Genomic DNA, 14,608 nt, shown 5'->3' on the forward strand with positions numbered 1-14,608 from the left:
CTTGCCATGTGACCCACTAGTTCGTTTCCTACACTAGAACATATGATGTCATATGTGCAGCCGCGCGATTGGCAGAGGCCGGCAAAAGCAAATGCAAGCTAGGCAGGGCTTATAAGCTTGCAGAATGAGACATTTGCGCTTAAATTTAATGCATATTCTTTTTATAGCAGTAAGAATGGTCGGGTAAACAGTGGAAGTTAGTGGAAGGCAGTGCGAAATTTTCCGCTTTACTCCTCTTAGAAGAGGCCCCAACAACCCCCTTTAAACCAATACAGTGAAATTTTCACCGGACCGGGAAAACAAAACGTAACAACCAGGAAAACACAGCAGTGAGGAAACCTTGGAAAATAAACGAAAATAGTGTAGCTTTGACTTGCAACCATGTATTTCTGCAACTTTGGCTTTCGAACCTTAAAAAATCTCGAGAATGTCGGATTGCCACTTTTTGCGATCACTGGAAAACACCACACGTGGCAATGCAAGGTCTTTAACAACGTCGACTCTCTTCCGTGCTGGTTGCTTGTCTATTGCGTTTAGTGCGTCAAGCTTTTCCTAAAGGGAAAGTGCCTCCCGTTTTCGCGATGTCATCAAGGCACAACGAAGTTCGCGGTTGCAAGTTCAACAATGTTCTCAAAGCTTGAAGCGCACGAAGACGACGAGAGCACAAGCTATTCTTGCGGTGGTGCTTTTACGGCAAACACGCACTTCCGGAAATCCAAAGTGAAACTTCCATTGTAGGAGCGCAGTGATGATGGTGACAGCATAGAGTAACACAGGGCCATCTAGTGGTGACGAATCGCACCCGCGTGCGGCTTCATGCAGTCAGTTCCGTAGCCAAGCCTGACCAAGGCTCATCAAACGTCAAAATGGCGGTCCGCGCATATTGCCCGGTAGGGTTCGGAGTGTCAGATCGCGACGCATTACCCGGGAACATACTCTGAGCCGCGAGGTAACAGTGAGGATTTTAATACATGGAACTCTATATGAGCTGCGCCGGGACTAGACAAAAGCAACGTAGAAGCTGGGAAAACGCAGCACTGAGGAACGCAAGAGCGGGTTCCACTGTAATAAAACAGCGGCATGAGAACGACGAGAAATCATACCCTAATGATATCCAGGAAGTTCATGTGAACCGTCGCGTTGGTGGCAGCGTCGAAGAAGTCGGCCGTGAAGTTTGGAAGCTTGAACGGAGGAAGGCCGCCTTCAACTTCATCCGTGAGAGCGAACGGCCGCATGTTGTTGTTGAGGAGAATGGCGGCGGCGACGGCACACACAAGAACTGCAATGGCATTCCGTGCTGCGGAAAAGTACAACAAAAGAAGACGGGAAATAAGCCTCTGTTACGAACCAGCAATGCAAACAAAAACAACTTCCCTTAAAAGACTCTGTCATTGCTTCCACGAAAAGTAGATGCCTATACTAGTGAGCACAGCTTTTGTACGCTGGGAATTAGACGAGCTTAATTAAGGGGATAAAAAAAACCAGTTCGCCCAGGTGAAACTTTGTTCACGTGAAAATACGGCGCAAGAACATTTTAGGCAGAGAATTTCAGATCAGCTTGTTCAACTTTCAATGTTTGTTTAGGCTGAGCTTATCGAGCTGAGATGCTCTGTGGCCATTGTTTTTTAAAACTGAAGTTATCTCACACTTAGACCAATTTTGTATGACTGTGGAACATTCCACGAACAATGTTTCAGCTTCACCGCTAAGCACTGTATTTGCCAAAGGGGCCAAAAAAGTGTCTTTAGCAGGACTACACATAACTGTCACCCCACAAAGCTCGGTTTACAAACATAAAACTGCAATCTACAAAATTCTACAGGGAATGCGACAACACAGCAAGGTCAGCTGGAATAAGCCACCCCCCCCCCCTCACCCCCTCAAAAAAAAAAAAAAAAGTCTTTGAAGAGTGTATAAGACAGACAGTACCAGCTTAACACTTCATTTGCTCCTAATTTTATTCATATCCACTCATTTTCTTCAGCAATGCGCAAACATTTAGAATTTACTCGGCCCAAATTTTTCCCAGATCTTTCCACTGATTAACCAGCAGCAGCGAACGCTGTAAATGCATTTTCTGATTAAGTCCTACCTGTGGCAAATGTCCACCAGATGCCCTCAATGGCCTTTCGCACCCTCGGGGGAACTCTAGAATCCGAGCTGAATTTGGCATCCTTGAAGTGCTGCAAAAGCAGAAGTCGGGGAGGAAGAACAAAAATACCTTTCAGGGCAAGTGAAAATGACCGAACGAAATGTAAACATGCGTACGTAAACAAAGTGAGAAAAATAAACACAACCCCACTACTAATTATGCACAGCATTTTACCACCTCCATATTTTCACTTCAGCACCGATTGTATTGTAGCACATAAGGTGAAAATTTTCTTTTTCAGTGAATTAAATAAGTGTTATAGCACCAACATATGCAGCTTTATCAATGTAAACAACGATGAAACAGCTATTGAAGTTTAAGACACAAATGAAATTGAAATTGAGAAGCTTGGCCCCTCTGCATCATCTTGGTAAGCGGATCGCCATCATTCAAGAACTAGCATTCCAGCCCTCCAAAAACAGCAGCCTTTTTGCGACAAGCCCACTGTCCAAAACATTGAGAAACCTCTAAAACTGCCTTTTCTTTTTTTAAAAAAAAAAACTTTGTATTTGAGCATTCACAAACTCAGCCACTTTTATATTTGCCTTTCCTCACACTGTATGTATTTACCCAATTTCAATGCGCATTGCTTTTTTCTTTTTTTACAGATTGGCACAGCTAAAACAATGCATGCATTGCAGAGTCGAACATAAAATTTAACCTATTTTACGGGAACAAAAAGTAACATTGTTGCCACTGCAAGAAAACGGCATCCCATTTGCACGTGTCAATCACATGTCAAATACGCAGTATGCCACCAATCAGGGCGCTACAATTAACATTTATGTTACTTTTGCAACACTGCCATGTGTATGAACTGTGTATACTACATAATGTGTTTGGCCTTACTGCTTAGGTTCCTTTTGCCTACTTGTTGAGGTTCATTTGATTGATTGATTGATTGATTGATTGATTGATTGATTGATTGATTGATTGATTATGACGTTTAACATGCTGACACTACCCAGGCAATGAGGCGCACCAAAGTGGGGGGCTCCGGATGAATTTTGACCACATGGGGATCTTTAACATGCGCCGAAATCTCTAACTTGAATTTTTGCTTTTCGCCTCCATCAGAAAAGCGGCAGCCACGGCCAGGAATCGAACCCACGTATTCGTGCTCAGCACAGCAGCACAACCCCTTAGCCACTGAGCCACCGCGGCGGGTGCTTCACCAGTGCTGGCTGGTGAAGCGGCATGATTTATGATTCGCGCCGATAGCGGCATGAATTAGACAGCCGGCAAAAAGTGAGGTGCGAAATCTCATCGTGGCAAAGCTTTGCTGCAAGATAAGCGAGACGGACGCCCTCCCTTACAACTGCGGGCTACTGACAATTCGAACAACGCTGTCTCGTAAAAACATGGCGACGGCTCAAGTGTCCGACTTCGACCAGCGCTGTAGACACCGAGACGAAAATCCTACTCAATTGCGCTCGGTTGCAGAATCACTGTAGTTTTAAAATAGTTGCAACCATGCAAGGCGTGACGTCTAGGGAATTAAATTCCCTAGACATGACGCCCAGGGAATTAAATTGCAGCACGCATGGTTTGTGCTACGACGTCGGCCAAGTTGCACAAGTGTCTTCTGGTTGTGTCGCTTCTAAAAAGTGAATAATTTGCTCTAGTAAGCCACAAAAGTAGTGTTTAGTGACCGAGTGTTTCTTGTAACCATGTCCGAGTAACCGAGTGTATGCAATGTTGCTTGTATGCTTGTATGCAATGTTGCTTGTATGCAATGTTGCTAACATGGCGAACATAAGTGGACCAACCAAACCATTTTCAAATGTCTCTAATAACTGCGTGTCTCTTGTAACCGTGTCTCTCATAAAGAGGTACTACTGTATATGCAAAATGTCAATTAAATAGCACCCAATGACTAAAATGAGGCATGTGACAACTGGGGGCAAATCTGAGTTCAGTGAATAAGGCATCTTGTTTCAGTAAACAAGTGGCGTAAGAGACGCGAGTGACAGCGACACTCCACTCACCCTGACAACAAGGAGAAGAACGACGCACGCAACTCCTAGCAAGGAATCGGCCAACCTGCAGGAAGAATGCAACAGTCAAGACTTCAACGCTTGTGGTTCAGTGACAAAACCATTAGTCACTCGTTTAGAGCTAGGTGATGTACATAGAGAAAGAGGGACCACTTGTTGCTTCATTTATTATATTTATTTACTTATTTATAAATAAGCAATGAGACTAGATGCATATATGGACAAGGTTGATTTAGTAGCGTTCTAACGAGGTTCTACTCATATGTACCACGACAGGAGATAAAATGACACAACTTTGACAATGCAGTGGACTCCTGTTAAGACGAACACTATGGTTGAGACGAACAACATTTTTGTTCTCTTGTAATGTCCACAATGCAAAAAAACCTCCGCTGAAGACAAATTTCTGATAATACAAACAAATTTTTACGGTCCCTTCGAGTTAGTCTTAACGGGAGTCTACTGTACAGCTCTTCGCAAGCAAGTTGCATGAACAGCAAGCTATAGACTCACCAAGCAGTAGTGATACTCCATTTTTCTTCATATGGTTCAAACACAATTTTCTGACATGAAGTTGTCTGACTTCCAGTCATAAACTGGCAGCTATACAATTAAACCTAATTTCCCATTGCTGGTGGAACCCGCAAGTACTTCAAACGATCAGTGAGAATTGACATCTCTCAATGTTTACAACTGTTGGATTGTGTCGGCCTGTTTTATTTCCTAGTTTAGGACGTGCCCCAAGCATCCCGTGTTCAATTACATCCGCACCAATCAGCACACTAAATTTTTCTGCCCAAGTACAGTTTTAAACTGCTAGGCCTCGCCTCTTTACACGCGTTTTTCTATGCGCTGTAGGTTGGAATATGTTCAGACTGCACATATTGCTGCTGCTGATGATGATTACTAGTGGTATCCCCTTTGTAGCGGGGTGATGACGTGTCAGCTTACAAAAAAAAATTCTCACACCTATGTTTTATACTCTTCGTTTAATACTAGCGCTCCTCTTAGGGCAGGCATAAAAATCTTATTAGGCTCAAAAAAAAAAAAAAAAAAAAGAAACAACTTTTATTTTTCTTCTCTAGACTTCGTTTTTAGCTTGTTAACGAATTCGCTAGGGATTATAGGTCCCGTGAAAATGTTAAAATTCAGGGATTAACAAGACAAACTGAGAGCACGCTAGCATCACTGGCTCGAGCATGAGGGTCCCAACCCTGTACACGGAACAACCCTTGCAGCCCTAACTTGAGGACGACTTCTTACTGTACTGCACTCTCCCACTATTTCCGCGCTTGTTTCGGCAGCGAAGTTGAAATGCATAAGACACTCACTTCATGGTGTAGAGATGAGTGAAGAACTGGTACATTGTGTCCAGGAATTCCTCCGCTTCGAACTTCATCCCGAAGAGAGACTGGAACGATAGGGAAGAGAGGAAAACAAAAAAGAAAATTAAATGTATGTTTGCAGGCTGGACACAGTACCAGCTTTGTGCACAGTCCTTGTTAAAGAGGGGGGACTCTCGATGTTACAGTCAGGGCTGATACGAATTTCAAGATGATATAAATTCAGAAAATTCTCCAATCGAAGTGAATTACATCCAAAGGGCTGAATTTCGGGTGATGTGAACACATTACGGAGCCACAATAAGAGATGAGTTGGCGAGTGCTTTTACAAGCGGTAATACTATCACAGGAAAACAGCCCTCACTCACGGTCCCATTCATTTACTTCAAAACAAATCACATCGCATTATTAGCACCAAGAGAATTCTACGACCAGGCTGAGTTTCATTTCACTGAATACCATGGATAATTAGTTATCTGTTTCAAAACAAGCAACGCAAGCCCGCAACGCCCATAGCCGTTCGGCAGATAGAAAAACGGCTTAAAATGAGTTGTAATGGTAGTTTCCTACAACATGTTACAGTATGTACGTCAACTATAATAAAGCAATCACCTCAGCAAGTTTGACTGCGATGACCGACTTACAAGTATACTCAACTGAGATCTGAGAACGACCGTATCTTAAAACCGGACTTATTTCGTTACGACTGCGGCGGCCATGGTGTCAGACACATTTAACATAGACAATGTACCTCTTTTTCACGCAAATGAAGACAAAAGATAAGCACGCGACCATTATTTTTATGTTCAAGTAACAAACAGTTTATTTCCAATCAGAAAAACATAACCAATAGCGACCGGAACACCTCTGCTTCATTCAGTTGCTGACATGTTTCTTCTGCGGCAGTCACCGGATCGCTTTCTGTTATCTCATCACCTTCAACTCGGCTCAGCGCAACTTTTGAGCGATCACTGCAGGCTTGTGATGAAAACAGCTTTTAAGGGGGCACACTGGACTTCAAAACTTTTTTTTTTTTTGCTTTCTAACAAATCTTGATGAAACTTAATGGGCTTGTTCAGTTTTCTTAGCAGATTTCAAATATCCAACTAGTTTTGATGTAAGGTATTTCATTTCCAAGATAATTAAAAATATTTCGTAATTGTTCTTAAGAAAAAATTACCAGTAAGGTATGAACAGATACCAGAAGTTGTGAAGAATTAAATGTGGGAAGCGGTTTTTTTGTTTCTTTTTTTTTTGTTTTGTAATCACGTACAAGTTTACATCGATTCTATCTTCTAGGTTAGAAGTACTCCTGCTAACCAATTAAAATATGCTAAATAAACTACCCAAATGCAAATGCAAAATTTGATTCCCTTATTGGATGGTTCAAACATTCAGCTTGAAGAATTTATCTTTCTAGCTGCTCTACATGCTGGGATATGCCTCTCAAAAATTTTCTATCATTGCAATACCGGCAGAAAATTAGAGAAACCGTTATCTTTTGCCTCGAAATCGGGCCTGTACAGCTTTTATAAGTACCTCGTACTGTTCGAATACCAACTTTTCGGAGGAAAAGCTGTGCGAACTAAGGAAAAAGTGGTACCCAAAAAAAAAAAATCTTTTTTTTGGAAATTTTTCTGATCCCAAAGACCCATGTGCCCCTTTGAAACTCCACATCTTAAAAACCAAAAATGCGTTCTAGAATCGGCAGTAGCACAGTCACGTGCGGGTCAGTAGGTGGATAACTGTCAGAACAAGTCCAGGCTGCGAAAAGCCATACGTGGTCGTTATTGCACATTACAAGGTGCTTTTACTGCATGGCTAGAACAATAGGTGAAGAAAACTGCGTGCAGTTTCTAAGGCTTTCAGCCATTCAAGGCAAAGAAAAACATGCAGAATGTCTAACAGACTAATTCAGGTACAAGTAAAAGGAACAAACATGCAGCATATATATGCTTGTTTAGTTTGTTCATTTACAATACCAATTCTAGATGACACAAATCTTCACTACTTCCGAGAGATTCGTATCATTGAGATCATAAGTTCCCTTGACACCCATTATAAGCGGTGCATGCCGTACAAGAGATATCATTAGGGCAAGAAACATGGCCGCAGCAACAGGTAGGTGTACTATATCAAGGGACTTGAGAATGTGCTTTAGAACTTTCATATATTTTTTTTTTTCCCAATCTCACACATCTTTCCTCGCGCAGAGTTGGCAAGTTTTTACCGCAAGGTCCCCGTAAAGGCTTAAACGTCACCTGCCACAGTGCAACACAAGTGAACCCATCCCCTCCCAATAACTACACTGCAAGATATTTTGCAAAAATTCCAGATATTCTTTCCCACTTCTGCAATGTACTTCGACAAAGGAGAGTCAAGTACTTGGGCAGTGGACAAAGTAAAGAAATGTATCTACGTTCCCCTGCTTAACAAAAAAAGATAAAGGATACGAAAGTTTACAAAGACAACTGTAAACGCAACAATGGCAAGCCAGGTACGTGGAAACTACACATCGGGTGCTATCACTAAGCCTGTCTTCTTATCCCTGCAGTTGTTTGCTTGTTTGTTTATCTGCAAAGCCCTTCCGCATTCAGTTTTTTTCCACTGACACGAATGCGACCAGCTTTGCTTCACTTCACAACAGTCTTTAGCTTCCCGGAACTTCCCGGACTATCTACTGCTGATACATCTGCAACCAAGCCCATCTACTAGAACATTGGTTTATAAGAACCGACTGGACAAAACACTGAACATCTTTGGAACCCAAGAACTGTTGTATGTTCTTATGGTAGAATAAACTGCTTATTAGAATTCTACAGCATGTTCCTATCAGGAAGTTGTCAGACAAGAAGGCAAGCCCATAGTGACTGTGCTTACCTTAAGCTGCGTGCTTGCAATCGTGATGGCCGCGGCAGACGTGAAGCCGCTGATCACGGGACCGGATATGAACTCCACTATGAAGCCTGCAGAGATGAGCCAGCAACAGAAGACATTTAGGGTTACACAAGCCTGGCAAGAAGGACTTCTTGGTACCAGGGAATTTGTTTCAATGGACCTTTTTCCAGTAGTGACCTACGCATGCGCGGACTGCCAGTCCACCATTCTTGGCAGTAGCCTCGGGCAAAATTAAAAAAAAAAAAAAAGAAAAAGAAACACCCCCTTATCTTGCTGCTTGGGGAGCGGCTATGCTTTCTAGCAATGCACGTTTTTATTTCCTCTTTTTGACAGCTCATGGCGAGTTCGTACATGCGCACAAAAGGAGGCTTTCAAAGGGAACGGGCAAAGATGTTTGAGGCTGACCACGCTGGGAGCACATGGCTGTTACTTTTACTCCCTCACTGTTACTCCCTCCCTCACTGTTACTCCCTTTAATTACTCCCAGTGAGGGAGCAATGAAAAAAAAAAAGTAAAGAAAAAGGGGCACTTCGAACACTGCAGATTAGTCATGCAAACGAGCACCTGCTACGGCGACATTCATGTGAATGGTATGGGTGATGGGCGGGTGTGGGAGGGACTGGAGGACCAGGATATTTTGTGCACGAGTTCTCCGAGAGCCAGACTTTTTTGGGGGCGTGCCTTAGTGCCATCCTTCGTTTCCCGTAGTGGCCACTAAGAGGACCAGTACTGGAAAAAGGTCCGTTCAATCATCAATTTAAACACACAATATATCGCATGGGAAGCTTAACGCATAAAGGGCAATAATCAGTGAAATATTAAAAACTGTTGCAGAATGGTTACGAAAAAAGAAAAAAAAGAAGCACTGAATCTGGGGTAAAAAAGTACAAACTATACTTCAAAACAAGATTCCAATACATAACGTCAGGTTACAAAGGCTGAGAGTAAATGAAAGGGTTACAAAGGTACGTATAAATAGCGACACCGAAATTTCAGTAACAGTAACTGGAATCACAAAGCACATGCCAAACAATGCTTCCCCACGTTATCCCCATTAAAATAACACACTACAAATGGTACGCTTTTTGCTGTAGCAGCCCTACTTTCAGCCCACTTTGGATTTTGTATTAACTGTACCATGTAAAAGCAATAACACAAGAAAAGGTGTGTCAGAATTGTGAAACAGCTTCTTTCTCACTTTTCCCCCTCGCTCTCTCTGCTGTGGCAAAAGCGCGTGAGGCAGTCAACCAAAAAAATCTAAGGTTTGACGAAATCTCGTCTGGTCAGGTAAAAGGTGAACAAGGCTTCAATACGGAAGCCGATGCGTCTTTTTTTACACTTTTAATAAACCTTTGGTCGGTGACCACAATTTTTAACTATGCAGTACACCAAACTTGCCACTTCACAACACTCGGCATAGGAAAGTACTGTAATTGCGAGAAGAGTGCAGGCAAGAGGTTGTCCAGTCTCTCACCCAAGTTGAGTAGGCCCATGAGAATTTGGATGATGCCCGAGAGGAAAGTTAAGATGACGGCAAATGTCGCCCCGCCATGGTGTGCGTACTCTCCCGTCATGATGGACATGATGGCGGTCGGACCGATGGTCAGGTCCTTGCAGCTGCCGAAGATTGTGTACATGAAGCTACCCATGAATGCCGTGTAGAGGCCATACTGCAAAGCAACAGCCAAGGCCCCCATCAGGTACAAATTCTCTCCCTGAATTTAAAACAAAAAGCAGCTTGTGAAAACAATCATCCCGGATAATCCTGGAGTTAATGAGTAAAAATATGCCCTCTTCCCTTCGTTCATAATTACGGCTAAACACAAGGTGTTACTTGTAAGTGTTAGAAAAAAATTTGACATAGGTATCTTGGGTACTGTACTAGACAATGCAACCAATGGGTATTTTTTCCTGTACAACGCATTTCCGCATGTATAACCTCTCTCTGCATTCAATTGGCACCCCCACTTTGAGCGCGCCGAAAAAGAAAAAATCCTCGCATATTGCCCGCACATTTGATACAGGAAAGGCTGCACCAAAGCTACTGCTCAAGCAACACACTATGTAGACAAAAAAGTGTATATTTAGCAAGTAGAATACGCTGATTGCAAGGCAAGAGTCACAATTCACTAATAGAATTCAGTTGTTAGAGTGCACTCGTTCTTGTTTTTTCTTCATTGTCCTTGCATGTTTTATGCAATCGCTGTCATGGAAGACAGTGTTACAGCGTAGGAGCTACAAGGCACAACGCGCATTGCCGTGAAGGAGCACTAAAGGAAACACCCGCGAATTATCCGCACCCCTACTTTGCCACTGAAATTTTCGCATTTTTGAAGCGGGCTATACGCGCGAAAATACGGTATACTCCACTCGAAGATTGAGCACAGAGACAGACAGATGGATAGACTGAGCTTGAGCCAGAGCCAGAAAAATAGAGCAACAGACCGACCGACCGACCAACCAACCAACAGATAGAGACAGACATAGACAGACAGACAGACACACCGACAAACAGACCAGACAGACACACCGGACAGACAGACCGGACAGACAGACCGACCTGTGGTGGCAGGTTGGCGAGCACGGCCAGTGCCAGGCCCTGGGGGATGACGGTCAGGGCGACTGTCACACCTGCCACCAAGTCCCCGTGCAGGTCTAGGAGCGAGTAGCGCGGCAGCCAGGTGACGATGGGGAAGCGGTTCTTCCAGCGCTGGGCCGAGCAGCACTGGTCGCGAGCGCCACGGGACATCCGCTCGCAGAACCCAGTGCTGGCCTGGGCTTGCTCCGCATCGTCCTCCGGTTCCCCGGACTCGTCGTTGAGCCGGTCATCTGCGCAGAATTTAAAATGTGTCCCGGTCAGTCCCGGTGCTTTCCGAGTGATCAACAAGCCAGTCATATGCATGAATTTCATCTGTGAGCCAACCTGCAATGCTTGAAACCATGAGAACCATGACAGGGCATTTATCAGTATGGAAAGTTGGACGAGTTGGTAGGTGTTGAAGTGCTACAGCACAAACAGACAAAGCTGCAAGTCAACACCCACCCTATGCTTTCTTTGTCCTTTGTGCTATACCCCCTCAACATTCTAAAAGGTTTGTTGGGGACTTTTTAAAGTGTTTTCAACGAGCACAACCCGTTGACACTTGCCGAGACTGGGGCAAACCTTTGTGAAAACCCATGTTGTGCTGCTTAACTGAACCACCAAAAAATGGCTTTTAAGATTTGAAGACATTAACCTTCATTTTGCAAGACCTTGCTGATGCATTGGCCATAAGCCGGTTTAGGTTACCTGTAGTCCAGAGTTTATATGATTTCTACAATACATAACCGAGAAAGGCTATTTTCATGTTCACAACCTCCTAGTGTAGTCAGTCTATGCCTAGTAAAAAATTTCAAAATGTAGTTGACGATAACAAGTTAAAAAAAGCCTTTCAACTGGTGGAAACAAGGCGGATAAGTTTAACAAAATACGAAGCACAGCAAGAGGCAATATATAACAGACTGAACCAGCCAGGCTCGAAAGAACTACGCGCCAATAGCGTAAAAAATTCCACTATGTCCTTACAACAGAAGCTCTAGAAAATTCTTGTTAGCACCGTTTCGCTAAATGCACAGCTGGCACACGAAGTATTATAACAGCAGTTGCTACTTCACCAGCGTATACTCCAAACCAACGGCAACTTTCCCCCTTCGAGCATAACACTGCAATCTTGCGAAATGAAAGACTGTCAAGTTTTAGCCAAAGCAAAACCACAGCTTAAGTGCAGCACGAGCCACAAAACCACACTTCAAAGCAAACTCTTCTCAAAACAAAACTACACATCCAAGCCGAAAAATTCCTCAAATTTGCAGAAATTTCAAGAGAAAAAGAAAAGAGAATCGAGGGGCAACCTTTCTCCCACAGCACCTCCTGCGACGTCCTGAAAGGAAGCATTCTTCACAAACTCCGGCGTCCAAAAACAGAAAACTGCTCGCATCGAGCAAATTTTGACGCGCAGACGAAACATGCAGGTTCGACTCGTCTGCAGGCCATTCGGATGAGGCGACGACAAAGACCACCGCTATCGCGAGGCCCCGCGTCTAGATAGTAAACGATACAGAGAGGACCCGATAAGCAGAGTGTTTCTTCACGCAACCTTCCAACCTGTCCCCAGATAAGCTATCCCCAAGGTGCAGCATTGTCGATGCGGAACCCACAGCTGAGGCCGATAAACGGCCGACGTCAAGAAGAAAGCGGAGGAGGGAGGCAAGGTACGGCAAGCGCACGTGGAACGCGACGGGAAGCGAGAGTCGGCTTTTTCAAACGGAACGGAGGAGATTGCTGTCGCCAGCACGCCACTCGTCTCTCGTTCGCTCAGTGTGACAATGACCTACACGCAAAAGCGCATGCGGGTATAATACAGGGAAAAGCACACTTTAAGGCAAACTTTAAGTATTTTCTTTTTCTTTCGGCTATGTATAGCTTGCCGCTGCTTTGTACACGTGCCATGTGCAACATTTGTTGCGACGTTAATTTTGAAAGTGAAGGCAGGATAGGTAGGTTGGCCACCATAAGCCACCTTGCTTAATCCCCAAGGGCTGAGATTGTAGAAAGTGGCGATTTATAATGGATGCCCCAATGTGTTCAATGCGTTTCACTTGCAATGAGCTGCAATGGAGCAAAAGCGAAGAAAATGTTAACATGCATAAAAAAAAGAATAAACATTTTTTTTTAGTAGATTCCACATGCATTTTGTAAAGGATTAGTGTTATTTAAAAGAGCCAACTAGCTTTAGATCATCTCCGTTTGATAAAGAAACAGTTATTCAAACTTCCTAAAAGAATGCGGAGTTTTGACCACTAACATGATGCAGAGCTTGCTGATTAAGTAGAGCCAGCAATACATCCAACCTCAATGTTATCTTGTTTATTCTCCCGATTAGTATGTTGGCTAGAACTTTATAACCAATTAGTGTGAAAAAAAAAAGCCTTCATTTCGAGAAAAGTAAAGTTGCCATTGCGAGGACAATATGTGAAGGTATGACTGAAACACTGCATAGCACATCGCTAGCAAATGAAACAAGCAAGAACAAAGGACAAGACATCCTATCCACACAAGTACTACACACCAAGTTTTACCCAGAAAGTTAGCAAGGCACTAAAGCAAGCACCCTGACCTAATCTGAGCTCCAGCAGGTGGAAACAGTACAGCCAATACCACACAATAACCTTATCAACAGATGGTTAGAACACAACAAGGACAGTCTGATAACGGGGAAATTTAAGCAACAGAGCTTTCCGATGCACAATACAAACCCGCTGTAGGCAGCTCTAAAGACCTTTTCCAATGAGACATCCAACATTGCAGCTGGAAATTCGGGGAACATAAAATGTGTGAAATAATACTGTTCAAAACTATTCGCCACTTGTCAACAACTATTGATTTAAACAAACAACCAGTCGGCCTCAACGAAACTGCTTACAGTTTAGGTAGAAATTTAATCAGTCGCAAAATTTGGACCACGATTCGCTGAGAACCTGACAGGTGCCAACCAATTCACAGCCCCTTAAGGCACAAAGAACCAGGCCGCGGTTCAAGCAGGCAGGTTATACCCCATCGCACACCACAGTCCATTCGCAGAGGCTGAAGACTCAAGAACTTCAAAAGCTACCCCAGAAGACTATCACAGTCAAGAGATCACGAACTATCTCAAGAGACCATCACACTCAGAATATCGATATATGTCCCAAGACGCTATCATATTCAAGAGACTAATAACTATCTCAGGAGACTACCATACCCAACAGACCAAGAAATGCCCCAAGGGACATCACACTCAAGACAACAACTGTCTCAAGAGACCATCATACTCAGGAGGTCAATAAATGTCTTAAAAGACTTATCATACTCAGAAGACCAAGAACCACCTCAGCAGACTGTCATATTGAACAAGTCAATACCTATCTCAAGAGACTACCACACTCAAGAGCTCATACCTGGAGCTTTCTCCGTCGAAGAAACCCTCACATAGTCCTGCGGCATCTCCGCTCGGCCAGCACAACTTCCCCGACCCACCCGCCTGGACGGCAGCTTCATAGTGGCAGTCGGGGGACGACACCTCTTTGTGAGCTCCCAAACCGTTATCAGTTGCATGCTCGAGTGGCGTCACTATCAGCCGACGCTCACGTCGGAGGCCATGAAAGGCTAACCTATAGCAGCTCCACAATGTCTGGGGGTG

The 14,608-nt window shown here is 43.8% G+C and overlaps 1 protein-coding gene across 9 annotated transcripts in view; it reads right to left on the bottom strand.

Moving 5' to 3' along the window:
* The window catches only part of LOC144138577 (sodium-independent sulfate anion transporter-like), a 174,103-nt gene that overhangs the window by 18,263 nt on the left and 141,232 nt on the right, over positions 1–14,608 (bottom strand). For 7 of the 9 annotated variants that reach the window (XM_077670929.1, XM_077670934.1, XM_077670928.1 and 4 more), the window contains exons 2-8: positions 10,951–11,219; positions 9,865–10,060; positions 8,373–8,458; positions 5,481–5,560; positions 4,141–4,195; positions 2,093–2,183; positions 1,104–1,297 (exon numbers count right to left, since the gene is read on the bottom strand). In XM_077670929.1, the coding sequence (XP_077527055.1) occupies positions 1,104–1,297; positions 2,093–2,183; positions 4,141–4,195; positions 5,481–5,560; positions 8,373–8,458; positions 9,865–10,060; positions 10,951–11,219 (971 nt within the window). Of the gene's footprint in view, positions 1–1,103; positions 1,298–2,092; positions 2,184–4,140; positions 4,196–5,480; positions 5,561–8,372; positions 8,459–9,864; positions 10,061–10,950; positions 11,220–12,281; positions 12,412–14,366; positions 14,520–14,608 lie in introns of those variants that run through there. The other 2 variants (XM_077670930.1, XM_077670935.1) reach the window with 2 other exon arrangements.

Source organism: Haemaphysalis longicornis, unplaced genomic scaffold (genome assembly GCF_048455015.1).
Source record: "Haemaphysalis longicornis isolate Haplotype H1 unplaced genomic scaffold, Haemaphysalis longicornis Haplotype H1 scaffold_5, whole genome shotgun sequence".
In the NCBI taxonomy this organism is placed as follows: domain Eukaryota; kingdom Metazoa; phylum Arthropoda; class Arachnida; order Ixodida; family Ixodidae; genus Haemaphysalis; species Haemaphysalis longicornis.